Below are 27,913 nucleotides of genomic sequence, written 5' to 3'. Positions count from 1 at the left end.
CAGCGGGGGCGCCGCCCGCGATCCCGCCCCGGCCGCCCCGCACGCCGGGGAGCGGGCCGGCGGGCTGGGGGGCTGGGCGCGCACCCCGCGGCCCGGGCAGGCGGCGGCTGCAGCTGCGGCCGCGGAGCCGAGTGGACGCCGGCGGAGCCCCGGTGCGGGCGGCCCCGCCCCTCCCCGGCCCGGCCCCGCCCACACCGCCCTCCGGCCCGCCCCGCCCCGCCCCCCGCAGCCCCCGCCCCCCGCCGGGCTCCTCAACACAAACTTTCCGTCCCGCTCGCTCCCTCCTCCGCGCCCGGCGCCTCCCGCTCGCGTCCGGCTCATTCCGCACATTCCGGCGCCCCCCCAGCAGCCTCCCCGCGACCCTCCCCGCGCCCCCGCCCCGCGCCCCCGCCCGCGGCCCGCAGCGCCCGGAGCCCCGCCAGTCCGAGCAGGTAAGCCGCCCCGGGGAGGCCCGCGGGAGGGGCGCGCTGGCGGCCGGCTGTGACTGGGGACGGGGGTAGCCGGGGAGGCCGGGTCCCCGAACCATTGTCCAGCCCGAGCCGGAGCCCCGGATCTGGGTGCCGGGAAGTTCAGAGGGAGGGGGGGGGGCGCTCCGGGAAGCCCCGCCCACCGCACCCCGCCGGCCGCGGCCGGGACGGGCTGGCCGGGAGGCCGGGAGGCCGGGAGCCGGGACCGCGCCGCTGCCATCGGCTGCCCGCTCCGGGTGGCAGGACAGGGCCCGGGGGCCGCACGGTTGGGGGGCTGCCACCGAGGCGCTCGCACCCAGGGCGCCATCCCGGGGCCCCGCCGCCCTTTGGACTCGGCTCGCGCTCCGGAGCCCGCCCGGCCCGCCGCACAGGCCTCGGCGCCGGCTCCCGGCTCCCGCGCTGCCCGCGGCGCCCTGGGGGGTGGGGGCGTCGGGGCTGCGCCCCGGGCGAGGGGCCTGCGCTCCGCCTGTGTCCGGGGAGGTCCGGGTCCTGCCCTGAGCGCCGTGCGCCCCGCTCCGAGGGTGGCCGGGTTTGGGGCCTTCTCCTCGCCACACGCCTCAGAGCCCTGGTCTGGGCTTCGGGGCTGGAGGCGGCTTGTCCTGCCATCACCACGTCTGCCGAGCCCTTCACTCCTGCCGGGGCGGAGGGCGGGACCGCCGGTCTGGCCCGGAGACCCCCTCTCCGTCCCAGGAGAGCGGCCCGGAGCCAGGGCTGGGAGGGAGTCCTTCCCGACAAGTGCGCTGGGGCCTAGGGGAGGCTGGCTGTGTCTTCCCGCTCCAGGTGGAGGCAGGAGCAGGTCAGGCCTGGACTTGTAGCCGGGAGATCAGGGGATAGGGCTGGGGGCTGGGCAGCCAGGGCGCTCTGTCCTGTCTGCTGTGGCCTGGTCCTGTGGAGGTGCGACCACCCCGGAGAGGCCGCCGTGACCAGAGCGCTGGGGGCGGCCTGGGGCATAGAGGAAATGCAAGATTTGGGAGAATTCTGTCCTCCTCCCTTCCAGGTGTTTGTAGTTCCTTTTCCAAGGGGTGTCAACCCAGGACATGTTTCCGTGGAACCCTGGCCCCCTCGCACTCGATGGGCAGATGTATCTTCTAGGAAATAGGGTTGTGTTGAGGGTGACTTCGTGGGCCAGGGATGCCCCCCTCAGAGGGAGGCTGGGGCCAATGGGAGTCTGACCCCTGGGCCTTCCCCTGCCCCCTGGAGAGGGGACAGTATTTAATGTTAATAGTGCATGTGGGCTGGGAGCACTGAGCAGGATGGTCAGTGATTGGCAGGAGCGAGCTGTGTGTGTGTGTGTGTCCTGCCCTGGGCCTGCCCTCACCCTCAGAACCTGGTACCTCCTCGCAGGTGAGGAAATATTAAAACTAGCATGAAACATCTCAGCTGAGGAAGCCTAGAAATGAGATATCTGGTCCCAGCTGGACTTGAGCCAGCGGTGTCATCTTGGTGGGCCTCCGTTTCCCTGCTGGGAGTGATTCTTCCCTTTTCTCTGAGCCCCTCCCGGGGCTCCGTCTCCTAGTCAGCCTTCCCGCCCCTCCCGTTACGGAACCTGTGGCTGGAGAGGTCAGGGGGTGACCCAGTGGTCTTGGGAAGAAAGCGAGGACAAGCCGGGTGGCTGAGGAGAAGCTGAGCCGGGTCGGCATGGCCACAGCAGCTGCAGGCAGAGGGGTCGAGGGACAGGGAAGCCAGGTGGGGGGGGGAGGGGGCCTTTCCCGCCAAAGTGGCCATGGGGTCTGGCCAGCGGGATGGGGTGAGTGGCATCAGAGGCCGCTTGGGTGGCAGCCCCGGCCCCTGAGGGCTCAGTGTATGAGCCCTAAGGGTATCAGCCCGGCCCATCTTCCGGCTCGGGAGGGGGAGGGGACAGAGGCTTCAGCTCAGTGAGGAGGGGTGGAGGGTGCTGGTAGCGCCAGGCCGGGAGCTGGGGGCCATGATGGCTCCAAAAACTGCAGCTTTCTGTGGAGGCGCTCTTCATCCCACAGGGAGGCGCAGAAGCTGGGGAGCCCCAGGGCTGGCCGCAGGGCCCGGGTCTCCTCGCACCTCGGGGCATTCCCAGGCCCGGCAGGAGCTTCCCCTCAGAGCTGGAGCAGAGGTCAGCACGTGACCTCCCCCGGGCCCCCGGCCTTGCCCTGACCTCCCTTCCTCCGTGCGGAGCCAGCCCAGGGCTGCCTGCAGGAGGGGCCGCGCCCGGGAGGACGGGGGGGCAGAGGGTCCCCAGGAGGCTGCGGGCGGGAATCCTCTCCCTGGGATCCCAGCCCCGGCCTGGAGGTTTCCTAGAGAGCTGATTGCTTCCTGTGCGCGCTGCCAGGCCGGGGACAGGAAGCGATAGAGGAAGGAGCGTGCGGCTGTGGGTGCCGGAGGCGTGCGAGGGGACCCGGGAGTCTCAGGGTGGGTGCGGGCCTGAGAGAACCAGGTACAACCAGTCTGTGCGGCTGCGTGCCAGGCTGGACGGATGCCGAGACCGTCTGTGACATGCCTGTGACATGCGTGTGCGTGAGAGGAGCGGAGTGAGTGAGGCTGAGGGTGCTGAGTGCCCGCACCGGCGTGTTCGGGAGACTCCGCTCCGGACCGGCCGGGGGTCTGTGTCTGGCCCGGGTGGGGTTTGGACGCTCCGTGTGTGTGAGTGAGGGGCACAGCGATGGTGTGGTGCTGAGCGTGTCCGGAGGAGAATGAGGGACATTCCGTGTGACCTGGGCGCTGTGGCGTGGCTACTTACGATGCTGTCTGTGTGTGAGCAGCGTGTGAGATGGTCTCAGGCTGTAGGAACTCTCGTGGTCGGTGTGTGTGGCGGCTGTGCCCTGGTTTTGTTTGTGTAGGGCTTTGGGTGGAGGTCTGGGGGGAACCAGGTGCGTATGACACTTTGAGAAAGCCTGACGGTATGGGGCGGGGGAGCGAGTGGCGTGAGGCTGCGTGTGAAGGAGGGGAGCAGGGACCGCACCTGAAGCTGCTTGGTGCTGCGAGTGAGGGAACGGGCATGACGGAGCCGCCTCTGTGGGTGGTCACTGCCTGGATTGTTTGGGACTGTAGGACAGTGTGGGCGGCATCCTCAGGGCTGTGCCAGGCGTGGCGTGGGACCGTGGGACAAACCTGGGGGCCTGATCTCAGTGCATGCGGCGTCTGTGTGGGGGACCGTCAAAAAGATACCCGTTAAAAACAAGAAGGAACGCACTCAGGGCCACTGACCTGTGCCCTTAAAATGGCTGAGGCTGGCCGCTGTGCCTCAGTGGTGGAGTGTCGACCTATGAACCAGGAGGTCAGGGTTCGATTCCCCGTCAGGCCATATATACTCTGGTTACGGGCGTGATCACCAGTGTGGGGTGTGCTGGAGGCAGCCAGTCAATGATTCTCTTTCATCACTGATGTTTCTCTCTCTCCCTCTTCCTTCCTCTCTGAAATCAATAAAAGTGTATGTTTTTTAAAAATGGTTAAATTTGGCCCTGGCCGGGTGGCGCAGTGATTAGAGCACTGGCCCTCAGACGGAAGGGTCCCGGGTTCCATTCCTGTTCCTCGGTTACAGGCCCAGTCCCCGCCCCGGGTCAGGGCGGGTGTGGGAGGCAGCCAATCCATGTGCCTCTCTCACATCGACGTTCCTCTCTCTGTGTCTCTCCCTCTCCCTCCCACCCTCTCCAAAAAGCAATGGAAGCGTGTCCTGTAGTGAGGATGAACAAAACAAAACAAGCCAATAAAAACACATCCTCAGGTGAAGATTTTAAAGAAGTGTTAGAGTCATAAATTTTACATTGCGTGTTTTTATCACAACGAAGCGAAAACCAGGAGGACGATGTGTGTGTGTAGGTGGGGGCGGGCCGAGGCCCTGTCTCTGGGAGACGTCACATGGTGGCCCTCGTGGGGGGGGGGCTTGATTGATTGACAGCTGGCAACAGTGGGTGCCTCGGGCGGGTGCAGGCAGCCTGAGAGGGGAGCACCGCATGTGAACTGAGAACTGTGGGACCCGCTTTCCCAAGTTACCCATCAGCTGCATCTCTGTTCCCCTGAACTCGGACACAGGCCTGGGCTGGAGACGGACAAGGTGAGGGGACAGGACAGAATCTCGGGTGGGGGTGAGGGAGGAGTGGGAACAGGCCCCCTCTCTGCAGGAGGGTGAGGTCCCTACCCTCCTGCACTGCGGTGGGGGCGGGGTGCTGACTGTGGGCCAGCCTTGGAGAGGGGAGCCTGGGGTCCCTCTGCTCCCGGAGACTCCGTGCCCTGCGCGGGTGTGTGTGTGTGTGTGTGTGTGTGTGTGTGTGTGCAGAGTCTTGATTCCCAAATTGGAAGCACATTAATAAGCGGGGGAGCGGGGAGGAGGCCCCCATCCCCCTCCTGGTTGACTCTGCAAATTGCTTCCTCCTGTAAAACCCGACCCTGCTCCAGGGGGAGGGTGCTCCCTCCCAGGCCGGAGGGTGTGGCCACTTGGCAGGGTCCCTGGGGGTCCTGGGACCGGAGCTGGGGGCGGCACCATCGCCCATCCCTCCCCGCTCCCTGGGGCCCGGCTAGAGCTTGGAGGGCGGGAGGCGCTGGCAGCTGGAGAACAGCTGGCCGGCTGTGGCTGTGTGGGAGGAGGGGGAGCAGGAGGCTCCCTTAGCTCTCCCCACTGCCGCCCTCCTCGCCCCCTGGCCCCCTGGCCGGCCCAGCCAGGTTTGGGCTGGGATTCGGGATGGAGCTGCTGGTTTCAGTCCTCCCACACTGAGGGCTGGGCCCTGCGAGAGCGGACAGCCGCCGGCCCCAGACCCGCAGGGACACCGGGCCGTGTGTCCGCCCCGTGGGGACACCTGCCTGGGCCTGCCTGCCTGCCTGCCGTCCACCAGGCAGAGGGAGCCAAGCCCAGGTCCGAGGCCGAGGGGCCCAGGTGGGGCCGGCAGCCCCGCTCCGGCTCGTCCGGAGCTGTCCAGCCGGTAATTCCAGCCGCCTGGCCCCGGGACAGGGAGTGGGCCCTGGCCGCAGGTGCCCCTTATCTCCCGCCTCCGCTCCCATCCCCGCCCCGCCCCGCCCGCTGACCTCTGCCGCCCGGCCGCGGTCAGGCCGGGGAGGCGGAGGGCCCGCAGGAGGTCCGCGGCCCATCGCAATGGCGGGAGGCAGGGGGCCTTGCTGAGGGTCGGAGGTCGGCTGTGAGGAGGGGAGGAGGAGCAGATGACAGGGGTGGGGTGTCCTGAACATGCATGGTGGCTGCCCCAGCCCCAGGAGGGCCTTCCCTTCTTTCCAGTCTGCCCTGGCCTCTGGGTCTTTCTGCCATTTGTTCTTGCTTTTCTCCTCGCCGCCCCTGTCCTCCCCTCTTCTCTTCTCCTACCCCTCCCCTTCACTCCCTTCTTCTCCTCTCCCCTCCACCCCCTTCTCTATCCTCCCCTCCTCTTCCTCCTCTATCCTCCCCTCCTCTCTTTCTCCTCACCTCTCCCCTTCACTCCCCTCCCCTTCTCTCCTCTCCTCACCTCTCCCCTTCACTCCCCTCCCCTTCTCTCCTCTCCTCACCTCTCCCCTTCACTCCCCTCTTCTCCTCTCCCCTCCACTCCCTCCTCTATCCTCCCCTCCTCTCCCTCCTCTATCCTCCCCTCCTCTCCCTCCTCTATCCTCCCCTCCTCTCTTTCTCCTCACCTCTCCCCTTCACTCCCCTCCCCTTCTCTCCTCTTCTCACCTCTCCCCTTCACCCCCCTCCTCTCTCCTCCCCTCCTCTCCTTCCCTCCCCTCTCCTCTCCTCTCCTGTCCTCTCCTCTGTTCTCTGTCTCCTGGCTTGCCCACTCCCGTATCTGAGTTTATTGATCTTTCCCCTTCGGGACCCTCTAATCCCCTCCAAACTCCCCTAGACTCTCCCTTCCCCTCCACCGGCCTGTCCCTCACTCAGGTCTTTCCTCCTCTCCCCTCTTGGTGGCAAACCCAGCCAGGCAGCGGTTCTGGCCACCTGGGCAAGTAAGGACGGGGCTGGGGTGGGAACCGCCACCCTAAACCCTACCTGTACAGGGAGATGAGACCCGAGTCTGTGCTGGGGCGGCCACCCAGGGGGCCTGCTCTCTCACCCCCCCCCCACACACACACACACACTGAGCCCCACATTTGCCTCCGTCCAGCCCTGCAGCTGCAGAGCCGCCCTCAGCCCCGCTGGGCCGTGTCTGGGTGTGAGCAGAGGGGCGGCACACACTGGCCTCTGGTTCATCCACCGAGGACCAGAGCGGCCTGCTGGCCCAGGCCGGCCCCGGTGTCCACGGGGGAGCCGGAGCGGCTGCTGGCCCAGGCCCCCCTGGTGAGCCTTGGGAGAGCCCGGAGCGGCTGCTGCCACCACTGCCGTGGGCATGCTCAGCCTGGGGACACATTCCCGTGTGCGTGGCACCCACAGGCACACCTGACACGCGTGTGCTGTGCACGGCTGAGGCGGGCCACCTGTGCGCGTGTTAGTGCCTGTGCCGCACCAGTGTTCCCGGGAGAGGAGACGGGCATGTGCCAGGGGCCTGCGGAGGACTACGGGGGTCCCTCTCCTCTCCTTGACTGTCCTTGCGGCCACCCCCTCCCCCTCACCAGCTGCCAGCGGTCCCAGCCAGGCCGCCCCACCCCCGCCTGTCCCGCCGAGCTGCTGTGTTCGCCATATTTGGCCACAGGCTCCTGCGGGGGGCGGGGCGGGGCTGACATCACCGGGGGGGGGGGGGGGGGCACCGCCTGGTGGGGGAGGCAGACGGGCTTGGGGAGGCAGGAAAGTTGCTCTGAAAAGTCGGCAGCCAGGGGCCCCCATGCCCCGGGCCTCCCCTGCTCTGAGCGAGGCGCAGGGGGTGGCTGAGGACTGGGGGGTGGGAGGGTCTCAGCTCCCTGCAGCCCCCCCCTCCGCTGACAGCTGTGACAGCATCAGCCCGGGGAGAGCCTGGGCCCCAGCTTCTTCAGCGCAGGAGTCCCTGCGTCCCAGGCCCTGCTGCCCCCGTTTTTATTTAAGAGCTGGGCCCAGGGCTGAGGCGGCGGTGCTGGGTTCGGTCCTGGGTGGAGACTGGGTACTGTGTGGCTCCTCTGCCCGGCGCCCCCACCGAGCTGCTCCCGCTGCCCGGGGGGCCCTCAGTGCGGTGCCTTGAGGGGTGCCCCTGGTCCGGACCCCACGGGGCACACGGGCGTGGTTGCCGTGACAGCGTGGCGTCCTCTCTAGCACAGGTGCTGGAGCTCTGAGCCCCATCTCCTTGGTTAAGAGGCTGAAGCCAGATTGCCTGGGTCCAGGACCTGCTCTAGCACTTACTAGCTGTGTGTCCTTGGGCAGGTTGCCTAACCTCTCTGTTCACTGGTTTCCTCATGTGTAAAGTGGGCGCGACAATAGCGCTCTCTCAGAGGTGTGTGTACCACACGTGAGTCAGTGTGTGTAACACCGGAGTGGGCCTGCCTTTGGCACCAGCTGCCGGCCGCGGCCGGATGAAGTCCACCCTCGGGGTCCATCTGACGTGCAGGCTCCGGCCCCCCCCCCTGCCCCCGCGCCACTAGCCACCTCCTTCAGCTTCCTACGCCAACAGCGTCCCCACGGGGAGACCCTCCCCCGTTCAGCGGACCCGGAATCCGTGTCTGAGGGGAAATTCCCTTCTGGGTGTCTGAGGGTCCCCCCACTCCCCCCGCCCTGGTCCCCCCATTCCCGCCCTGCCCCTGCAGACCCCGAGGCTGACGGGGTGGGGTTTGGGGCTGCCTTGGGGGGGGCCTGGAGGGTGTAGTCTAATGGGGGGGGGTAAATTAATAGCCCAGCCTGGCGTTCACGGGGAGCCTGGCCCATTGCAGTGGGAGGCTGGGCGGTGGGAGGCGGGCGGGCGTGTGGGCGGTTTATGGGCTGCGGGGCCGGAGGTGCGGAGCAGGAAGTGGATGGGAGCGGGCGGGCTGGGCAAGGCTGTGGGCCAGGCCCCTCCTCCTGCTCCCTCGCCAGCCAGCGGCTCCTGCGATTCCCGGGGCGCTTCCTGCCGAGTGCAGCTTCCTTGGCAGAGTTATCGTGGGCAGGGCACCCTCACCCTCCTCGCCGGGGCAGGTCCTCCCGGTGTGGATGCCGGGGAGGAGGAGGGTGAGAGCCCTCAGAGCTGCAGACGCCTGGGCTGCCCTCGGTGCTCGTCCGCCTTGGACAGCGTGTGACCTGGGAGCCTGTTCCCTCACCTGATGCGGGGCCTCCCGCCTCGCCTCCCGCCTGCACTGAGGACTGAACGAATGTGCGGGTGCTCTGCCCACACACGGGGGTGCGGGTAGAGGCGTTGTTATTGATCGCCACGCGTGCTGAGTCAGGCACTGTGGTTGGACTTGTGATCCAATGCACCCCTCACCGCCTCCGGGAGACTCTCCTCGTGTCCCAGGACCAGGGCTGGAACAGGTGAATCTCTCACCCCGGTCACTCAGCCCCGAATCCCTGGCCCCCTCCGCCTGGCCCAGGGCCGGCCCCTCCGGAGGCGCTGCGGCTGGGACCCTGCCCTCACCTCCCGCTCTCCCTGCCGCAGGCTGCCCGGTGGGCTCAGGCCCAGAGTCCAGAGTAACCAGCACAATAGCGTCCAACAGCTGGACCGCCAGCAGCAGCCCCGGGGACGCCCGGGAGGATGGGCCCGAGGGCCTGGACAAGGGGCTGGACAACGATGCCGAGGGCGTGTGGAGCTCGGACATCGAGCAGAGCTTCCAGGAGGCGCTGGCCATCTACCCGCCCTGCGGCCGCCGCAAGATCATCCTGTCGGAGGAGGGCAAGATGTACGGTGCGTGCGGGCGGGCGGGCGGGCGGGCGGGCGCGGGGCGGGACACGGACGGAGGGACACAGGACGGACGGAGGGACACAGGATGGATGGAGGGACACAGGACGGAGGGACGCCGGGGCCCGGGGAGCAGCTGGCCTCCGCCCCGCCCCGCTCTCTGCCCCTCACCCAACCGGTTTGGCCAAGCCCAGGGCTGCCAGCGCGGGCGGGCGAGTCTGTGCGTGCAGCCTGTGTGTCCGGATCCTCCTCGTAAACACGCCGGCCTGCCCTCCGCCAGCGCGGCCCACACCTCGCGCCCCATCTGCCTCTCCTCCCCGCTGCCCCTGGAGGTTTCGGGGTGACGCAGTGGGCCCAGGAAACTGGGTCAGTCCAGGGTGCACCAGGCTGGGCCTGGGGAGGGTCCCTCCCTGGCAGGACGCCGGGGCCCTGAGGGGGGAAGGGGAGGCCTGGGGGGGAGCCCCACTTGCGAAGCCCCCCACCCCCGGCGGGTGGGAGGGAGGCTGCAGGCCGGGGGCAGCCACCGTGAGGGGCTGCGCTGGGAAGAGGCTGAGGGACGGCCATGCCCCCGCCCGCCCCTCGGGCAGATGGCCTCCCCTCTGCCACCTGCCACCTGCCGCTCCCGGAGGGAGTGTCCCTCCCGCCGGGTGAGGGCTCTCCGGGCTGCATTTTTGGGATAACTCAGCCCCTCTTGGCTTGGCTCCTTGCCAGCCCCCTCCAGCCCTCCCTGTCAGCCCCGCTGAGCAAGGGGGCCCAGCCTCTCCCTCCGCACCCCGCACCCCGCACCCGCACCCCGCACCCCGCACCCCGCACCCCGCACCAGGCCGCGTAGGAAGGAGCGGAGGCTGCCCCAGTGAGTCCCCTGCCCCACCCACTGCCCTACCCATCCCAGCACAGCTCCCCGGCACTGGGCAGGCAGATGTTCTGGGCGGCGCTCCACTGCCCCCTCCCCGATGGCGGCAGCCCCGCGGGTATCTTTGGAGGGGTGGAGGGGCTGGGGTGGAGGAGTGGGGTGGAGAGGGGCAGGCAGGAAGGGAGGAGCACTGGGGCTGGTTCTGTCATCCAAGAGGAATTTGAAGAATGCGGCCATTCCGGGGAGACTCGGTGAGGGACAGGGGGCCTGGGTTTGGGGGTAAGAAGTACACCCTGAGGATCCTGACAGACCATTAGTCACGTGTCCACACCCCCCTCCCGGCCACGTCCCCACCGAGGCGGCCAGGCAGGTGGGGCTCAGGGCGCAGGCCCTGGTGACCTGCAACCTGGTGACGGGCTCAGTGACACGTCCTGACACAGACCGACTGTCAGCGTGGGAGGTGCTGGGACCCTCCTGCTGCCGAGGCAGAGGAAGGGGCTTGTCCTGGCCTCCCCTCGGCGCAGGGACTGCCAGACACGTGGCCACTGAGACAGAGGCTGCCAGGCCCCCTCACTCAGAGATACCCCTCCCCACTGGGCACCCCGGCCAGGCCCCCTCACTCAGAGATACCCCTCCCCACTGGGCACCCTGGCCAGGCCCCCTCACTCAGAGATACCCCTCCCCACTGGGCACCCCGGCCAGGCCCCCTCACTCAGAGATACCCCTCCCCACTGGGCACCCCGGCCAGGCCCCCTCACTCAGAGATACCCCTCCCCACACGGGCACCCCGGCCAGGCCCCCTCACTCAGAGATACCCCTCCCCACACGGGCACCCCGGCCAGGCCCCCTCACTCAGAGATACCCCTCCCCACACGGGCACCCCGGCCAGGCCCCCTCACTGGGCACCCCGGCCAGGCCCCCTCATACGGGCACCCTGGCCAGGTCCTCCCTCACTGGGCACCCCGGCCAGGCCTCCTCACACGGGCACCCTGGCCAGGCCCTCCCTCACTGGGCACCCCGGCCAGGCCCCCCCACACGGGCACCCCGGCCAGGCCCCCCCACTCGGGGATCTGCACTCAGAGGCTGGCAGTGGTGGTGGCTGGGCTGGGAGTGAGGGGCCCAGCTGTCCTGCCCTCGGGCCACACCTGTCCCTGTCTGTCCTTCAGGGAAACCTGTCCAGCCGCTGACATGGGCCTGCCTCCCTCCCTCCCTCCGCCCCTCCGCTGCCATCCCTTCCCTTCCTCCCTCCCTCCCTCCCTCCCTCCCTCCCTCCCTCCCTCCCTCCGCGGCCCTGCCCGTCCCCTCCCCCAGGGAGCAGCCGGGCCTGAGGGTGGAGGAGCACCTTGGTGGCTCTGAGGGGGCGGAGTGGGGGCAGCCGGTGGGCCGTCCGCAGCCAGCACTGTTTCCTCCGCCCTGCAGGCCGGAACGAGCTGATCGCGCGCTACATTAAGATGAGGACGGGGAAGACCCGGACGAGAAAGCAGGTAGAGGCTGTTGATGTTGTGGCCCCTCTGCCCTGCCCGAGCTGCCCCCTCTGGTGACTCCCCCCCACCCCCCCACCCTGAGCTGCGTCATCGCCCACCACTGGCTTCTCTGACCACCCACCACCCGCCCCAGTCCGGGTTCGGTGACCGGCGAACCGCCCGCAGCTGTGGCAGCTCCACGGTCACGTTGAGCGGCCTCTGGCAGCCCAGACAGACGGCTAGACAGACGTGGGCAGGGCTGTGCGCACGGGCAGGGGAGGGGGAAGGAGAGGGAGCGGGCTGCAGCTGAGGAGGGGGCACCGGTGGTGACGGGGCAGTGGCGGCAAGGAGGAGGGCGGCGGGATGGGAACCAAGCTGAGCTGAGAGGTGCCGGGCAGCGGGCAGTCAGGGCGGCCTGAGGGAATTGTTTTGGGGGGCTGCCCAGGGTGCCTGGGAGACAGGCAGCCTGGAGGCAGGTTCCTGGGGGAGTGGAGGCTCCCCTGACCCTCAGCCTCCGCCCCGGGGTCTGCCTGGGCTGGACCCTGCACCCGCGCTGCCCCGCCCGCTGTCCAATACCAACAGCACAACGACTGCAATTTCTTTTGAGAGCCCAGAACCGACTTCTGTGCATGGACCGCGAAGTTTCAATCGCACTGTATGTGTGCACCCGCACGTGGTGTTTTGTGGAAGAGCCGCACTCAAGGGGCCAAAGAGCCACATGTGGCTCTCGAGCCGCGGCTTGCCGACCACTGTCCAAGGGAGGTTCGAAGTCAACTGCCCAGTGCGGGAGCTTTTCCGAACCCCTGCCTCGGCCCGCTCAGGTCACACAGCATCTATTTCTCCCCCAAATTACTGAGCTCCTGCTGTCCCAGCAGAGGGCGCCGGACATTCACGGGCGTGGAGCCTGGGATGCGGCAGAACACTGGCTGTCGGACCGCTGGGTGCGAACTCCGGCTGCCTCTCTGCGGGGCGGTGCTCGCTGCAGCCGCTGCCCCCGGGAGCCGGAGAAGCACGGTCCTGGCGTGTCCTGCCTCACCCACAGCCGTGCTCAGAGGACATTTGTCAGAGAGGGAGGGGCGGGGTGCCTGAGGCCCACCCGCGTTATACCTGCGCCTGGCCAGTACCCCGCGAAGGCTGGCTGGCCAGGAAGTTTTATTTTCATTATAAAATGAAATTATAAAACACTAATTATGAACAAAACCAGCTGCCGGCAAGTGTGGGGCTTTAAACGCCGCTGGCCTCTGTCATCTTGCACAGGGCCCTCCCCTGACTTCGTTTTCCTTCCAACTCCAAGATCAGTATCTCCTTGCCCGTCCCCCGTGGTGAGGACAAGGGGGTGTGCTTGTGTCTCAAGGAGCAAGCAGCTGACAGACAAGGTTGTTTCCGTGTTTACAAATGCAGTTTTGTGTTCTGACAGGTGTTTATAGCAATGAGCAGCAAGTGCAATGCCTTCATATTGTAACAGCCCAGCTAATATAACATGGGACTAGGTCCTGTGTGCTTCACCTGTCTCCGAGGTGGCCGTGTGGAGCTGGTCCCCTGGGTTAAGGGTGGGGAGGAATCCAGGCAGCATAGCCCGGGTGAGGCAAGGGGCCTTGGCATCAGGCCCCCTGGGTTCAATTTCCAGCCCCAGCCCCGGCCCCGGCCCCAGCCCCAGCCCAGCCCCAGCCCCAGCTGAGTGGCCCCAGCTAAGCGGCCCACCTCTGTGCGGTGGTTTCATGGCCTGTAAATTGGAAGTAATACCAGTACCGCCCACTTGGTGGTGCTGCAGGTTCGATGAGGGGTGAGGGCGGAGGGCTGGGCCCACGGGCGAGTGCGGTCAGTGCCACGCGCGGCCGGCCACCTTGCTGACCCGGGTCTGACTGCCGTCTGAGGCGAGTGAGGAGCACCCGCCGGGGTCCTAACCCAGCATGGGCGCTGCCCACATCACCTACGCAGTAACTTTCCGCCTGTGATGGAAAAGAAAGGAAACTTTCTTTGCGGGAATAAAAACTGCCAGCAAAGAAAGCCAGCAGCCAGGCTGGTGACAAGGTGTGAGGTGCCCGAGGAGCGCGGGTCCCGGTGCTGCAGGGAGAGTGGCCTTTGGGTTCTCTGAGGCTCCGGCTCAGGCCCTCGAAGGGCCTGTGGTCCCAGCGCCGGCACAGCCACCCTGACCCCACCCTGACCGTGCCGCCCCGGCTTGGGCTTGCCGGAGAGGAAGGCTTCGGGGAGGAGGGGCTGGAGAAGAAACACAAAGGGGGGGTTCCTGCTGTGTGCGTCTGTGCCCGCCGCCCCCTGTCAGTCCGAGGAGAAGGAGGTGTGCGGGGGGAAGCTGAGTGAGCAAAGCGGAGTGGGCAGGCCTGGCCGGTGGGCCACAGCGGGTGGGTGACTGGAAGATGGAGGGAGGTAGTGACACGGGGAGAGGATTATAGAGAAGATGGCCGGACGTAGACCCTCACGGCCAGCAGAGCACACGCCATTGCCAGCTCTGCGGAGCCAGGGAGACAAGAAGGCCCCTGGGAAAACAGGTTTGCACGCTCTTCCTCTGGGCTGGACGCAGCCCTGCACCGGCACACGCGTGGCCAGCAGGGCGTGGACCGGATTTTAGCGTCACGGCGGTGCCTTGCCCAGTGGACAGCTGGTGGTCCCAGAAGCCCGTGGGCTTTTGATCCAAACGGCCAGGAGGACAGCAGAATTGCCAGGAAGGGCTCGGAGGGTCTGCCCGGGGCCCAGGGTCCCCACTTACCTCTGTTCCCGGGGACGAGGCCGCCTCCTCACTGTGTGTTTCCCTCCGGCTGGGCGCGGGCAGGTGTCCAGCCACATACAGGTTCTAGCGCGGAAGAAGGTGCGCGAGTACCAGGTTGGCATCAAGGTACGTCGGGCCTGACCGGGCCCAGCCCTCCGGGCGCCTCCACTCCCGCCCGCACCGCCAGGCCGCGCTCCGCAGCTCTCCGGCCCCTGTGCCTCTCCGGCTGCAGCTCTGTTCTTGCCTCTCCTTCCACTCGCTGCTCTTTGTCTTTCTCTCTCCCTCTCTCTCTCTCTCTCTCTCTCTACAGGTCTCTAGCCACTTGCAGGTTCTAGCCAGGCGGAAATCTCGGGAGATTCAGTCCAAGCTGAAGGTATGGGGTCCCTTGCCCCGTGGCCGGGCCCTGCCCAGGCCGGTTGCTGCTCTCTGACCCCGGCTCGGGGCAGGGAGGGGGCCGAGGAGCTAGAAGCCCCAAGGCTGCTGCAGGCTGCACAGGCCGTGAGGCCGAGCAGGACGGCAGTCCGAAGTGAAGGAGAGGAAGACCATCTGGGGCCACTAGGCTCCTCTCTTCTCCGTTTTCCTTTTCCTCCTTCCTCCTTTGCTGCTTGCGAATGGCATGGGGACTTCCGGAGGGCAGGGGGAGACGCTGGAGGGCACTGCTGGCAGAGCTATTGCGTCGGACACTCCATCCTGGCTGTCTCAGAGCCCGGTCAGGGCCCCTGCTGGCTGCATGCTCTTCTTTCTGCCCATAGCTGCCCAGTAGCCTGGGGCATGGGCAGACCCCAGGGGCACCAGCTTGGCCCACCAGCCTGCCCTCCATCATCCTGCCCTGTCCAGGGCACGCAGCTTATAAACACGGCTTCTGGGTGGCAGAGGGGGGAGGGTGGGGGAGGGTGGCAGAGGGGGGAGGGTGGGGGAGGGTGGCAGAGGGGGGAGGGCGGGGGAGGGTGGGGGAGGGCGGGGGAGGGTGGCAGAGGGGGGAGGGCGGGGGAGGGTGGGGGAGGGTGGCGGAGGGGGGAGGGCGGGGGAGGGTGGCGGAGGGGGGAGGGCGGGGGAGGGTGGCGGAGGGGGGAGGGCGGGGGAGGGTGGCGGAGGGGGGAGGGCGGGGGAGGGTGGCGGAGGGGGGAGGGCGGGGGAGGACGGCGGAGGGTGGCGGAGGGGGGAGGGCGGGGGAGGGTGGTGGAGGGGGGAGGGCGGGGGAGGGTGGCGGAGGGGGGAGGGCGGGGGAGGGCGGGAGGTCCCGGAAGCTGGGAGCCAGGTGGGCTGGGGGGAGGGCGGTGAGAGACATGCCCGCCCCACATGGCCCGCGTTTGTGCCGCTTCTAATCCCGCTCCCTCTCCTCCACAGGCCATGAACCTGGTAAGTAGACCCCCCTCCCCTGGGGGCGGGGAGAGCACCTCACGGAGGATTTTCACATCCGGGTTGGAAGTCAGGGGAGCAGGCTCTCACACTGTAGCTGCAGAGTCCCTGGAGGCCTGTGACGTCAGAGGGCGGGCCTCAGCCCCAGACGCTCCAATTCGGGGGCCTGAGCGGGGCCTGGAAATGTGCCTAGAACAAGCCTCCAGGCGATGGGGGGCTGTGGGGCCAGGGCATGCTCTGAGAACCACGGGGGAAACCATGGCAGTGCGGGACAGAATGAGGGGAGATATTTACGTACCTGCTAGGCTGTAGAATAAAGAAAATTATTTCTTGTGTGCATTGTGGTTGGAGGGGTGATGTACCCTTAGGAGACAGGCCCAGAGAGGGGCTGAGGCCCTCCGAGGGCCACACAGCAGAGCAGGGGCTGCAGTCCAGACACGGGCCTCCAGAGCCTGGGCGGGGGCCCTGGGGCGAGCTCCTGTCCTGTCCGCCCTCACGGCCCCTCCCTTCCCAGGACCAAGTCTCCAAGGACAAAGCCCTCCAGAGCATGGCGTCCATGTCCTCCGCCCAGATCGTCTCCGCCAGCATACAGAACAAGTTCAGCCCGCCCTCCCCCCTGCCCCAGGCCGTCTTCTCCGCTTCCTCGCGGGTACGGGTACGGGTACGGGCACGGGTCCGGGAGGTGGGGCTGGTGAGGGCCTGCCTTCGGGGCTGGGGTGAGGATCAGATTCTGAGGGACCTTGGCTTTGTCCCATCCCTGCAGTTCTGGAACAGCCCCGCTCTCCTGGGACAGCAGCCCGGACCCTCTCAGGAGTGAGTATCCGGTGCCCCCTCCCCACGCCCTCTGCCTTCCCTGGGCAGCCGCACTCGCCTTCCCTCCCATCTGGGTTCCAGCAACAAACCAGCGTTTTCATTCAAAAACAGAGGGATGGAGTAAGAGAGCTAATGCATCTGGCTATTCATTCGCGTGTTTGTTCACTCATCAGCCCACTCATCCACTTGTCGTCCATCCTTCAACTGTTTTCATTCGGTTAATCTCAGCCAAGTAGCCAAGTGTACTCGGTTCCTCCATTCTAAGCTGACTTTCTTCCAGACACACCCTCAGTCTAAGCGCAGCTCTCCGGGGTGGGGTTGAAACGCCAGGTTAAATGTGCGCGTCCGCTGTGAGCCGCAGCAGGATTTCACAAAAGTTACCGTGGGAAGCGAACAAAGGCTGGCCAGCAGCCTCCGGGCCTCTGCTGGGACCCCAGGGCAGGCCCACGGGGCTAGGCTGGGTGGGAGGCAGGGAGGGGACCCGCTAACCAGGCTGTGCTCCTGTCTGCAGCATCAAGCCCTTCGCACAGCCAGCCTACCCCATCCAGCCGCCCCTGCCGCCGCCGCTCAGCAGTAAGTTCCCCGGAGGCTGCCCCCCCCTCCCCCCAGGGCCTGCATCTCTGCTCAGAAGGCTCGGGGCCCAGCTGTGTGTGCGCATGTGTGAGCACGTGTGTGTGTGTGTGTGTGTGTGTGAGTGAGAGGGGAGTGGGTGGCATCTATAGAGATCGGGACATACCAGGAATAGCCCCCTTGCCTTCTACAGTGCACACCACAACAGATCACATTTGTAGACTGGATGTGTATAGAATCCTTGGTAAGGAAATACACCAAATACACCAAAGTCTTAACAGAATTTCATTTTCTCTAAGTGTGAGAATTTTGGTTAATTTTTTATTTTTTTTTAAATTTTTTATTTTTTAAAGGAATTAGAAATTTTCTACATTTATTTATTTTTAATATATTTTATTGATTTTGTACAGAGAGGAAGGGAGAGAGATGGAGAGTTAGAAACATCGATGGGAGAGAGTCATCGATCAGCTGCCTCTTGCACACCCCCCCTGGGGATGTGCCCGCAACCAAGGTACATGCCCTTGACCGGAATCGAACCCGGGACCCTTCAGTCCCCAAGCCGATGCTCTATCCACTGAGCCAAACCGGTTTCGGCTCTGGGTAATTTTTTAAACATGTTTTTATTTATTTTAGAGAGGAGAAGGGAGAGGGAGAGAAACATCGATAAAAAACATCTATCAGCTGCCTCCTGCGCGCCCCCTCCTGGGGATCCAGTGGAAATGTGGGCTTGTGCTCAGAAGGGAGTTGAACCCGCCGCCTCAGTGCGTGGGCGGACTCTCAGCCGGCTGAGCCACACCGGCCCGGCTGGGTAACTTATTTCCCTTTGGACATGTTTGCCTTTCCTGCCTGGGGCCCGCTGGCAGGGACAGGAAAGGCGGCTGTGTGCGCACTGGGCCACACGGCCGGCAGGCTGCACTGTGTGCGGGACCCCCCGCGGGGGGTGAGCGCCGCACGGACCGCCCGCCCACGAGGTCCCCCCCGCAGGCTACGAGCCGCTGGCCCCGCTGCCCCCCGCCGCCGCCCCGGCGCCCGCCTGGCAGGACCGCACCATCGCCTCCTCGCGCCTGCGGCTGCTCGAGTACTCCGCCTTCATGGAGGTGCAGCGCGACCCCGACACGGTACGGTGCTGGGGCCGCGGTGCAGGGCCTCAGCCCCGGGGGGGTGGGGGGGGCAGCCACAGGCCTACCTCCCCCTCCCCCCATCACCCCTACCCCCCGCCCCGCCCCCATCACCCCCGCCCCCATCACCCCGCCCCGCCCCCATCACCCCGCCCCCATCACCCCGCCCCCATCACCCCGCCCCCCCGCCCCCATCACCCTGCCCCGCCCCCGCCCTCCCGCCCCCGCTCCCATCACCCCCGCCCCCGCCCGCGGCCCCCGCCGCTCCTGACCCGGCCGCCCTCCCCACAGTACAGCAAACACCTGTTTGTGCACATCGGCCAGACCAACCCCGCCTTCTCGGACCCGCCGCTGGAGGCCGTGGACGTGCGGCAGATCTACGACAAGTTCCCTGAGAAGAAGGGCGGCCTGAAGGAGCTCTACGAGAAAGGGCCCCCCAACGCCTTCTTCCTCGTCAAGTTCTGGGTGAGCGCCCGCCCCAGACCCCTGTCCTCCGGCCCGGCCTGTGGCCCCCTCTCCCGGGGCTGCGGGCAGGGCCCACGGGGATGGCGGCCTCCCTCCAGCCTCCCTCCCGGCCTCCCCCTCCGCCCCCCTCCGGCCCCCTCCGGCCCCCCTCCGTACTCCCCCCGCCCCCCTCCGGCCCCCCTCCGGCCTGTCCCCGCCCCCCTCCGTCCTCCCCCCCCCCCGGCCCCCTCTGGCCCCCCTCCGTACTCCCCTCCACCCCCCTCCGGCCGCCCCCCGCCCCCCTCCATACTCCCCTCCGCCCCCCTCCATACTCCCCTCCGCCCCCCTCCATACTCCCCTCCGCCCCCCTCCGTACTCCCCCCCGCCCCCCTCCGGCCTCCCCCCGCCCCCCTCCGGCCTCCCCCCGCCCCCCTCCTTACTCCCCTCTGCCCCCCTCCGGCCGCCCCCCGCCCCCCTCCATACTCCCCTCCGCCCCCCTCCGGCCTCTCCCCGCCCCCCTCCGGCCCCCTCGGGCCCCTCCGGCCTCTCCCCGCCCCCCTCCGTACTCCCCCCCGCCCCCCCTCCGGCCTCCCCCCGCCCCCCTCCGGCCCCCTCGGGCCCCAGCAGCTCACGGGCCGCCCCTCCCGCAGGCCGACCTCAACAGCACCATCCAGGAGGGCCCGGGCGCCTTCTACGGGGTCAGCTCCCAGTACAGCTCCGCCGACAGCATGACCATCAGCGTGTCCACCAAGGTGTGCTCCTTCGGCAAGCAGGTGGTGGAGAAGGTGGAGGTGAGTGGGCCCCGGGGTGGGGAGGACGGGGGGGGGGACGGGGGGGAGGAGGGGGGAGGATGGGGGGGGGACGGGGGGGAGGAGGGGGGAGGATGGGGGGAGGATGGGGGGATGGGGGGAGGAGGGGGGGGACGGGGGGATGGGGGGGGACGGGGGGGAGGACGGGGGGGGAGGACGGCGGGGAGGAGGATGGGGGGGAGGATGGGGAGCGGGGGGGATGGGGGACGGGGGGGGAGGACGGGGGGGGACGGGGGGGAGGACGGGGGGGGACGGGGGGGAGGACGGGGGGGGACGGGGGGGAGGACGGGGGGGGACGGGGGGAGGATGGGGAGCGGGGGGGATGGGGGACGGGGGGGGAGGACGGGGGGGGACGGGGGGGAGGACGGGGGGGGACGGGGGGGAGGACGGGGGGGGACGGGGGGGGAGGACGGGGGGGGGACGGGGGGGGGATGGGGGACGGGGGGGAGGACGGGGGGGGAGGACGGGGGGGGACGGGGGGGAGGACGGGGGGGGAGGACGGGGGGGGGACGGGGGGGGAGGGGGACGGGGGGGAGGACGGGGGGGAGGACGGGGGGGGACGGGGGGGAGGACGGGGGGGGAGGACGGGGGGGGGACGGGGGGGGATGGGGGACGGGGGGGGAGGACGGGGGGGAGGACGGGGGGGGACGGGGGGGGAGGACGGGGGGGGACGGGGGGGGAGGACGGGGGGGGGACGGGGGGGGATGGGGGACGGGGGGGGAGGACGGGGGGGGACGGGGGGAGGACGGGGGGGGACGGGGGGGAGGACGGGGGGGGACGGGGGGGGAGGACGGGGGGGGACGGGGGGGGAGGACGGGGGGGGACGGGGGGGAGGACGGGGGGGAGGACGGGGGCGAGGACGGGGGCGGGGGGGACGGGGGACGGGGGGGGGGGACGGCGGGGAGGACGGGGGGAGGACGGGGGGGGAGGACGGGGGGAGGACGGGGGGGAGGACGGGGGGGGGAGGACGGGGGGGGGAGGACGGGGGGGAGGACGGGGGGGGGACGGGGGGGGGACGGGGGGGGGGGACGGGGGCGGGGGGGACGGGGGCGGGGGGGATGGGGAGCGGGGGGGATGGGGGACGGGGGGGGAGGACGGGGGGGAGGACGGGGGGGAGGACGGGGGAGGACGGCGGGGAGGAGGGGGGGGGATGGGGGAGGATGGGGAGGACGGGGGGGGGACGGGGGCGGGGAGGATGGGGGGGAGGACGGGGGGGAGGACGGGGGCGGGGAGGACGGGGGGGAGGACGGGGGCGGGGAGGACGGGGGGGAGGACGGGGGCGGGGAGGACGGGGGGGAGGACGGGGGCGGGGAGGACGGGGGGGAGGACGGGGGCGGGGAGGACGGGGGGGAGGACGGGGGGGGGAGGACGGGGGGGGGACGGGGGGGAGGACGGGGGGGGGACGGGGGGGGGACGGGGGGGAGGACGGGGGGGGGACGGGGGGAGGACGGGGGGGGAGGACGGGGGGGGAGGACGGGGGGGGAGGAGGGGGGGAGGACGGGGGGGAGGACGGGGAGGAGGGGGGGAGGAGGGGGGGAGGAGGGGGGAGGAGGGGGGGAGGAGGGGGGGGAGGAGGGGGGGAGGAGGGAGGGGAGGAGGGGGGGAGGAGGGGGGGAGGAGGGGGGGGAGGAGGGGGGGGAGGAGGGGGGAGGAGAGGGGAGGAGAGGGGGGAGGAGGGGGGGAGGAGGGGGGGAGGAGGGGGGGAGGAGGGGGGAGGAGAGGGGGAGGAGAGGGGGGAGGAGGGGGGGGATGGGGGGATGGGGGGGATGGGGGGGAGGATGGGGGGGGGATGGGGGGGGGACGGGGGGGAGGACGGGGGGGGACGGGGGGGAGGACGGGGGGGAGGACGGGGGGGAGGACGGGGGGCGGGGGTTTGGTGGGGGGCCGGCCAGGAGCGGGCCCCAGCGCTCCTTCCTCTCCGCAGACGGAGTACGCGCAGCTGGAGAACGGGCGCTTCGTGTACCGCATCCACCGCTCGCCCATGTGTGAGTACATGATCAACTTCATCCACAAGCTCAAGCACCTGCCGGAGAAGTACATGATGAACAGCGTGCTGGAGAACTTCACCATCCTGCAGGTGGGCGGCGGCGGGCCGGGGGCCAGGCCATGGCCCGGGGAAGAGGCCGCGCAGCCCACACCCCGGCCCTGACCTCCTGACCTCCCGAATCCCCCTCCCTCTGCCCGCCCAGGTGGTCACCAGCCGCGACTCCCAGGAGACCCTGCTCGTCATCGCTTTCGTCTTCGAAGTCTCCACCAGCGAGCACGGGGCCCAGCACCACGTCTACAAGCTCGTCAAAGACTAGGGCGCCTCTGCCCCGCCACCAGCACCCAGGACGAGCCTCACACCCCTGCCTGGCGCCCGGGTCCAGGACTGAGGGTCCATCGCCTGCCAGGCCTCGGCCCGGCCAGGAGGCCCCCACCACACCAGCACACACCCGCCACCGATCTGCGCTTCAGCTGTGGGAGAGGGGGGCTCAGCGGCGGGGCCGCCAGACTGGGTCGCCGAGCCACCATCACTTAGGTCCGCCAGCCCCGGCCTCGAGCGGGAGGACTCCTCTGTCAGGAGTGTGGCCGCTGGCCCCTCGCAGCTGTGACGGGGGCGGGAGGCGGGAGGCGGGCAGAGTGCGGAGGCCAGGAAGGAGTGTGGAGCTGGGTTGCTGAGAGGAGAGAGGAGAGAGGCCCACGCTGTCTGCACCTGCCACGTGCCAGGCCCCTGCGCGCCTCCTGCATCCTCTGACCGCAGAGCAAGCGGGGGTCACAGATGAGGAGTGGGGGGGGCGCGGGGGGCAGAGATGGAGTTCTCCCCAGGGCTGCCTGTCCCGAGCCCAGTTTACACGCCTCCCTGCCTCGGACCGGCCCGACTGGAGGGACTCTACACTGAGGGGCTGGGTGGGGGCCCCGAACGGGAGCAGCTGCCTCTGACCAGCAGGGAGGGGAGCGGCAGGTCCTCGGCACCCGCTGCCAGCCCCCACCAGCCAGGCCGGGGAGGGAGCCCCGCTCCTCCCCCCAGCCGCCCTGGCCCGATCCTTGGCCAAGCTCCCCGCAGCCACCTCGTGGGGGAGGCCCCAGGGGGACGGGTCGGGTAGGAAGGCGGAGCCCAGCCTCTGGGCAGACCGGGCCGGCACGCGAGGCAGCAGGGCTCTGGCATTTCCTCTTGCCCAGCTGACCCCTCGGCGGTGCCACCACCTGTCTCCCCGGGCCAGCCTCCCCCCGGAGCAGCCCCAGACCCCGCTCTGGGCCGAAGGTTAACCCTGCCACTGCCTCTTCCCCACGCTGGCCTCAGCCCGGCCTCCGGGCATCCATGAGTTTCATATGAAGTACTGTGCCCTCCCCTCCCCTGCCCTCCCCTCCCCTGCCTTCCCCTGCCGCCCGCCCGCCCCTGAGCTTCCTGAAGGTTCTCACCGTTTGCATATCGCTCAGGCCACCTCCAAACCCGACCTAGGTTTTGTAATGTATATTATATATATTTTTGTGTACTTTTTAAATCCAGCTGTGATGGGTTGTATCATAAATGTGGCACAGGGCTGGGGCAGGCGCCTCAGGGCCTACTCGGAAAGAGAAATTAAAGTTATTTGTCTGTGGGTCCGTCGTGTGCAGGCCTCTGGGCTGGAACAGCTTCAGGGGGGCTCTCCCCTGTTAGGTCCTGGTGTGTCACCTTCCCCCGTCTTTTCCGGGGGCCCCCAAGCCCTGCCCACAGCCAAATAGGTGTGATTCTGGGGTCCCAGAAAGCTTTCCAGCTCAGACCTTTCTCCTCACCCCTGCTGCCGGGGGGGGGTCACACACCGAACTGAGCCCAGCACTGCCCTGAGCGAGCGCGCGCCCTCTCTCTCTCTCTCTGTTTCTCTCTTTCTCACACACACACACACACACACAGAAAAAAAAATTATTTTGTCTTATGATCCTAGACAAAATAAATTCAAGCTAGAGACTGCCTATGGCTCTTTTCTACTTCCGGGGACCAGTTTTTACTATTACTATTATTATTATTATTATTATTATTATTATTACTGAGTTTTAGAAATACAGGGAGAGAGAGACATCGATGTGAAAGTGAAATGGATGTGAAAGCTTTGTCTCTAAGTGAAGTGACTTGCCCAAGGTCAGCACCTGCTGAGAGGGGCCACCTGCTAAATGCGCACCACCCTCACAGTGTCTGCTGCTGTCCGTGCCGTCCTGCCTCATTTTATTCCCGAGGAAAGGGCCTCAGGCGGTGAGTGCTCTCTGCAGTGGACAGCTGCCAGCGGGGCAGGCCAGACCAGGCTGCTCCCGTCCACTGGGCTGCTCTGTTCGCCAGGCTGCTCCCGTCCGCCGGGCTGCTCCTGCCTGCCAGGCTGCTCCCGTCTGCCGGGCTGCTCCTGCCTGCCTGGGGAAGCACACAGCAGGGATGCAGAGTGGTGGGGGAGGCCCTCCCTCAATGAGCATGCGTTGTTTATCTGAAATTCAGATTTACTGGGCGTCCTGCATTTTCTTTTAGATTTTTTAAAATTGATTTTACAGAGAGGAAGGGAGAGAGAGAAGATCAGTGAGAGAGAAACATCAATCAGCCACCTTCTGCACACCTCCTACTGGAAATGTGCCCGCAACCAAGGTACATGCCCCTGACCGGAATCGAACTCGGAACCCTTCAGTCCGAGGGGGGATGCTCTACCCACTGAGCCAAACCGGTTAGGGCAGCATCCTGTATTTTCAGTTGCTAAATCTGCCAACCCTACTCCAGAATCTAGGGTCTTCTAGATCATTCTGGTCCAAGCTCCAACTTTGCAGATGGGAAGCAGACTGAGGTTCCTCTCCTCACTCAGCCAGTCAGTGGCAACAGCAGGATGTGGACTGCTCCGCCTGACCAAGCCCCCGCACCTGGTCACTGCTTAAATGATCAGGCGGCTTTGGTCTTGTTCCCATCGGAGGGACTTCGCTGTCACTAGTAGAACGGGGAGGGCATCTGCCAGTTGGGAGGGGGTTCTGGAGGCAGAGATTGGCTTATGAAGGACCCTGGGGCAGGATGAAAAATTAATCTCTGCACTAATAAGTAATGACATCGCCCTGGCCATGGTTTGCTCAGTGGTTAGAGCATTGGCCTGTGCACTGGAGGGCGCGGGGTTCAATCCCTAATCGGGTGTGTGTGGAAGCAACCAATTGATAGTCTCTGTCACACATCAATGTTTCCTTTCCGTCTCCCCTCTCCCACTCTCTAGAGTCAATGGAAAAAAATACACTTACTCCTCGAGTGAGGATTAAAAAAAAAAGTGATGGCACCTATGGAGTGCTTGAAGTGTCATCACGTGGGTGGTTGCCTTCACTACTCTCCGGCAATCAGCCTTCGGGGAACTTCTTTAAGAATATGTAGGTCTCACGCAGAAAACAAGGAATGAAACTGACTAGCCTCCTTGCTTTCTCTCTTTACTGCCTTCCCCAACCACAGGTGTAACACGAAGTGGGCGATGACTCACTGAGGTTACAGAGCAGGGAGGAACCAGGATAAGAAGGAGGGTATTGCCCTGGCCCATAGCTCAGTCGGTGGGAGCGCTATCCTGACAGGCCAGGGTTGTGGGCTCCATCCCTGGTCAGGGCACATACAGGAAGCAACCAATGAATGCATCAGTGGAACAACAAATCGGTGTTTTTTTCCTCCATTTCTCTCTCAATTCAACAAATAAAAATTACATATATATACATACACACACACACATGTATATGTATGTATATATATGTATATATGAATGCAGGTCTTGGGAGCCCACAGCCCAGGCTCTGGCAGTGGCCTCCTGTTGGGGTCTGTGGGAAGCTGTACAGAAAGGTCCACAAAGCTGGAGCCCAAAGGGGCCAGTAGTTCTGTCTTTCCTGCCCGTTTCTGTTCTGATGTTTCTGGGGGAAAGGGAGGGTGCCGTCTTTTCGTCAATCCCACAGTCAAAGCCACTGTGCTGGGGTTCACGAGGGCTCATTTCCCTGCACACAACTGCTGGGGATCTAGGGCTCCCAGGTGTCTGAGCCGGAATTGTAACTCAGGTGCACTGAGCTTTGCACTAATCATTCTGGAGGCTGGGATTTGATGAAATAGCTCAACCTTCATTTACAATAGACGCCCCCTGCCCCTCTCCCCGCCCTCAGATGCCGTGGGCCTCTTGAGAGCAGCATTGGGTCTCTAAACAGATTCCAGAGGCCAGCTGAAGGTGGTGTGTGTCTAGTGTAGAGTTGGGTTTTAAGGACAAAGCGGAGTAGGTTTGACTTAAATTCGGATCAATGTTCAGATCAATGCAGGTAGTTCTAAAACATACCCGTTCACTTGCCTTAGAGTTTCCGAAACGTCTTAAGGATGTTACTCCTTGGCTCATTTCAGACAGGAGGAGTGATGGATTCTTCTCCCCACTCATCAGCACAGATCTCCTCCACCCAGTCTGCCCTAAACCAGCTGGCACTGTGCACCAGGTCCAGTACGTTTATGCATGTGGTTATACAGAAATGCCATTCTACCGGTGCTCCTCTTTTTATTTCTTTAAATATGGAACGCTTTCACGAATTTGTGTGTCATCCTTGAGCAGGGGCCATGCTAATCTTCTCTGTATCGTTCCAATTTTTTATATATATTTTTTTACATTTTAGTATACATGCTGCCGAAGCGAGCACTGCTAGTGCTCCTTTTAAGTACGACTCTCTCAGGTGGGTACCGTCATCACCTGCACTTCCAAACAGCAAGTTTGAGACCTGCTGCTAGAGATGTTAACAGACTTGCTCCCCTGGCTCCCAGGCAGCAGGGGACCTCTGGCCCCACAGGCAATTACATGGCCGTCTTGCATCCAATAAATGGAGTGTATGTCTGAGGTCACGAGAAACCTCTGAAACCTTGGCTCATGATGTCTGCTCACAACAGGACCACTGCGGGTGCAGATGTCTTTCCGGTCTTGGACTCAGAGGTGGATTGCACTGGGTGCCCATCAGGGCCCTCAGGTGTGGCCACCACAGGTGCAGCTGGAGCCCGCCTGTTTGCTTTGTGCCTTTTCCTCATGGCTCTATTTCCTCTTCATTGCACCCAATGCCCTGTAAGCAGCTTTGTGGCAGAGACAATGCATCCTGTATAATAAAAACATAGCATGAAAATTGTCTCAACAGGGAGTTCAGCCAGGGACCAGGGCTGGCCTGGGGAAGGCAGACAGTACATGGCCAGCAGCCAGCAGCTGCTAGGGACCATACCAGTGCATGAATTTCGTGCACTAGGCCTCTAGTAAAATACATTCACACTTTTAAGTTACTTTATTACATCCCTCCAGTCACTAAGTCATCACAATTTTTTTCGCCCTATTTTCTTCTTAAGTATTTTTTAAGGAAGATGGATAGAAACAATGAGAAACATCAGTGGGCTGCCTCTTTAATGCCCCCTACTGGGATTGAGCCCACAACATAGACATATGCCCTGTTCAATCCAGTGACCTCTTGGTACACGGGTCCATACTCAACCACTGAGCCACACCTGCCAGGCTGCCTTTTTTTCTTTATTACAGATTACAGAAATTCCCCCAAACCATTTAACTGAGTTAAACAGTTAATTTTATGTAAGCTTCCAATAATTTTTACTATGCATGAACACTTCAATAAAATTGAGTCCTAATTTTATTAATATAGCCAGCCTTTTCCCTCCAAAGGTAAGGGAACATTGCTAAACAAGCGTATTTTATCACTTCTAATACTACAATAGACCGCAAATTTAAAAGCAGTGAACTACTCCTGGTCTGTACTGACAGCCTTGTACACCTGGCAGTTCCAGGCCAGGTAAACCTTGTTTTGAGGTGCATTTTATTTATGCTTCCCATTAGCCTTTCAGCTCTATTAAACTGTTGGGGCGCCCAGCCAGTGTTGCTCCAGGCTATGGTTTGACCTGCCTAAGCTGCTGGCTCAACCCCCCAAAGGGGGCCAGCAGGAGGCAGCCCATTGGTTTCTCACCTCTCCCTGCCTTCTCTGAAATAAAAATTGGTGGGATGAGCCCTGGCCAGTTTGTCTCCACTGAAGGGTCCCAGGTTTAATCCCGTCAGGGGACATGCAGGAGGAGTTAGTTGATCAATGATTCTCATAATTGATAGCTCTCCCTCAATCTGAAATCAATAATACATTAAAAAGAAACTGGTGGGATGAGCTGATCCCTTTATTTACCAAAGTTAAATGATTCAAGTGAAGGGTCCAATCACAGGTACTTCCCAGAATACCAAGCCACTGGCACTGGCACCAATAGCAAGGAAAGGGGTAGGGCAGGGCCTGGATCCTACCCATTTTGCAGGCAAATTTGAAAAAGCAAAAATGCTGCACCACAGAGTTAAAGCCATTTGATTAAGGCTAACGGGGGATCATCTGATAAATTTGTGTAATGGGGAGAAGCTTGGTTTCAACAAATCGTTTCTTGAACAAATTAGACCAATTTGTCCGGGTTTGTGGATTAATCCCATCACAGTACACCTAGGAACTCAGTCTCCATTGGTCACAGCTGAGATCCTATGGACCAAGACCCCAAGTGAGCGGATACCCAGGGAGCAACTCCAGGCCCCCATTAATGGACTCAATGTCCGCAGCATGAAGCCTGGCCACTAGGAAGCAGCAGGGGCAACAGGCTGGAGCCCTGGCCCTGCCCCCCTCCCCCCAGTCACAGGCAGACAGG

At 65.2% G+C, this 27,913-nt stretch overlaps 1 protein-coding gene across 5 annotated transcripts; it reads left to right on the top strand.

The window, feature by feature from the left end:
- The first annotated feature begins 299 nt into the window (after positions 1-299).
- TEAD3 (TEA domain transcription factor 3) lies at positions 300-22,860 on the top strand. 5 transcript variants are annotated; one of them, XM_084889422.1, is made up of 13 exons: positions 300-431; positions 8,882-9,122; positions 11,394-11,458; positions 14,226-14,288; positions 15,510-15,521; positions 16,036-16,170; positions 16,285-16,334; positions 16,846-16,907; positions 17,889-18,022; positions 18,314-18,487; positions 19,117-19,257; positions 21,200-21,352; positions 21,465-22,860. In XM_084889422.1, exons 2-13 carry the CDS (start codon positions 8,978-8,980, stop codon positions 21,576-21,578), a joined length of 1,248 nt encoding a protein of 415 aa, XP_084745548.1. In that variant the 5' UTR covers positions 300-431; positions 8,882-8,977; the 3' UTR covers positions 21,579-22,860. The 5 variants fall into 5 exon arrangements, with proteins under 5 accessions (XP_084745548.1, XP_084745547.1, XP_084745544.1 ...); XM_084889421.1 differs by having other exon boundaries at positions 16,036-16,176; XM_084889418.1 differs by having other exon boundaries at positions 16,036-16,182.
- Positions 22,861-27,913: the final 5,053 nt, after the last annotated feature.

This window comes from Pipistrellus hanaki (assembly GCF_964339955.1).
Source record: "Pipistrellus hanaki genome assembly, chromosome: 7".
NCBI classification, from domain to species: Eukaryota; Metazoa; Chordata; class Mammalia; order Chiroptera; family Vespertilionidae; genus Pipistrellus; species Pipistrellus hanaki.
The sequence above is the reverse complement of the archived record's forward strand: the minus strand, read 5'-3'. Positions and strand labels throughout refer to the sequence as shown.

Bases quoted from the DNA above. Each gene is read 5' to 3' on its own strand.
- TEAD3 (XM_084889418.1), top strand. From the start codon at position 8,978: ATGGGCCCGAGGGCCTGGACAAGGGGCTGGACAACGATGCCGAGGGCG. The intron at 9,123-11,393 runs GTACGGTGCGTG...TCCGCCCTGCAG, and splicing joins CTGTCGGAGGAGGGCAAGAT to GCCGGAACGAGCTGATCGCG. The intron at 18,023-18,313 runs GTACGGTGCTGG...CCCTCCCCACAG, and splicing joins TGCAGCGCGACCCCGACACG to TACAGCAAACACCTGTTTGT.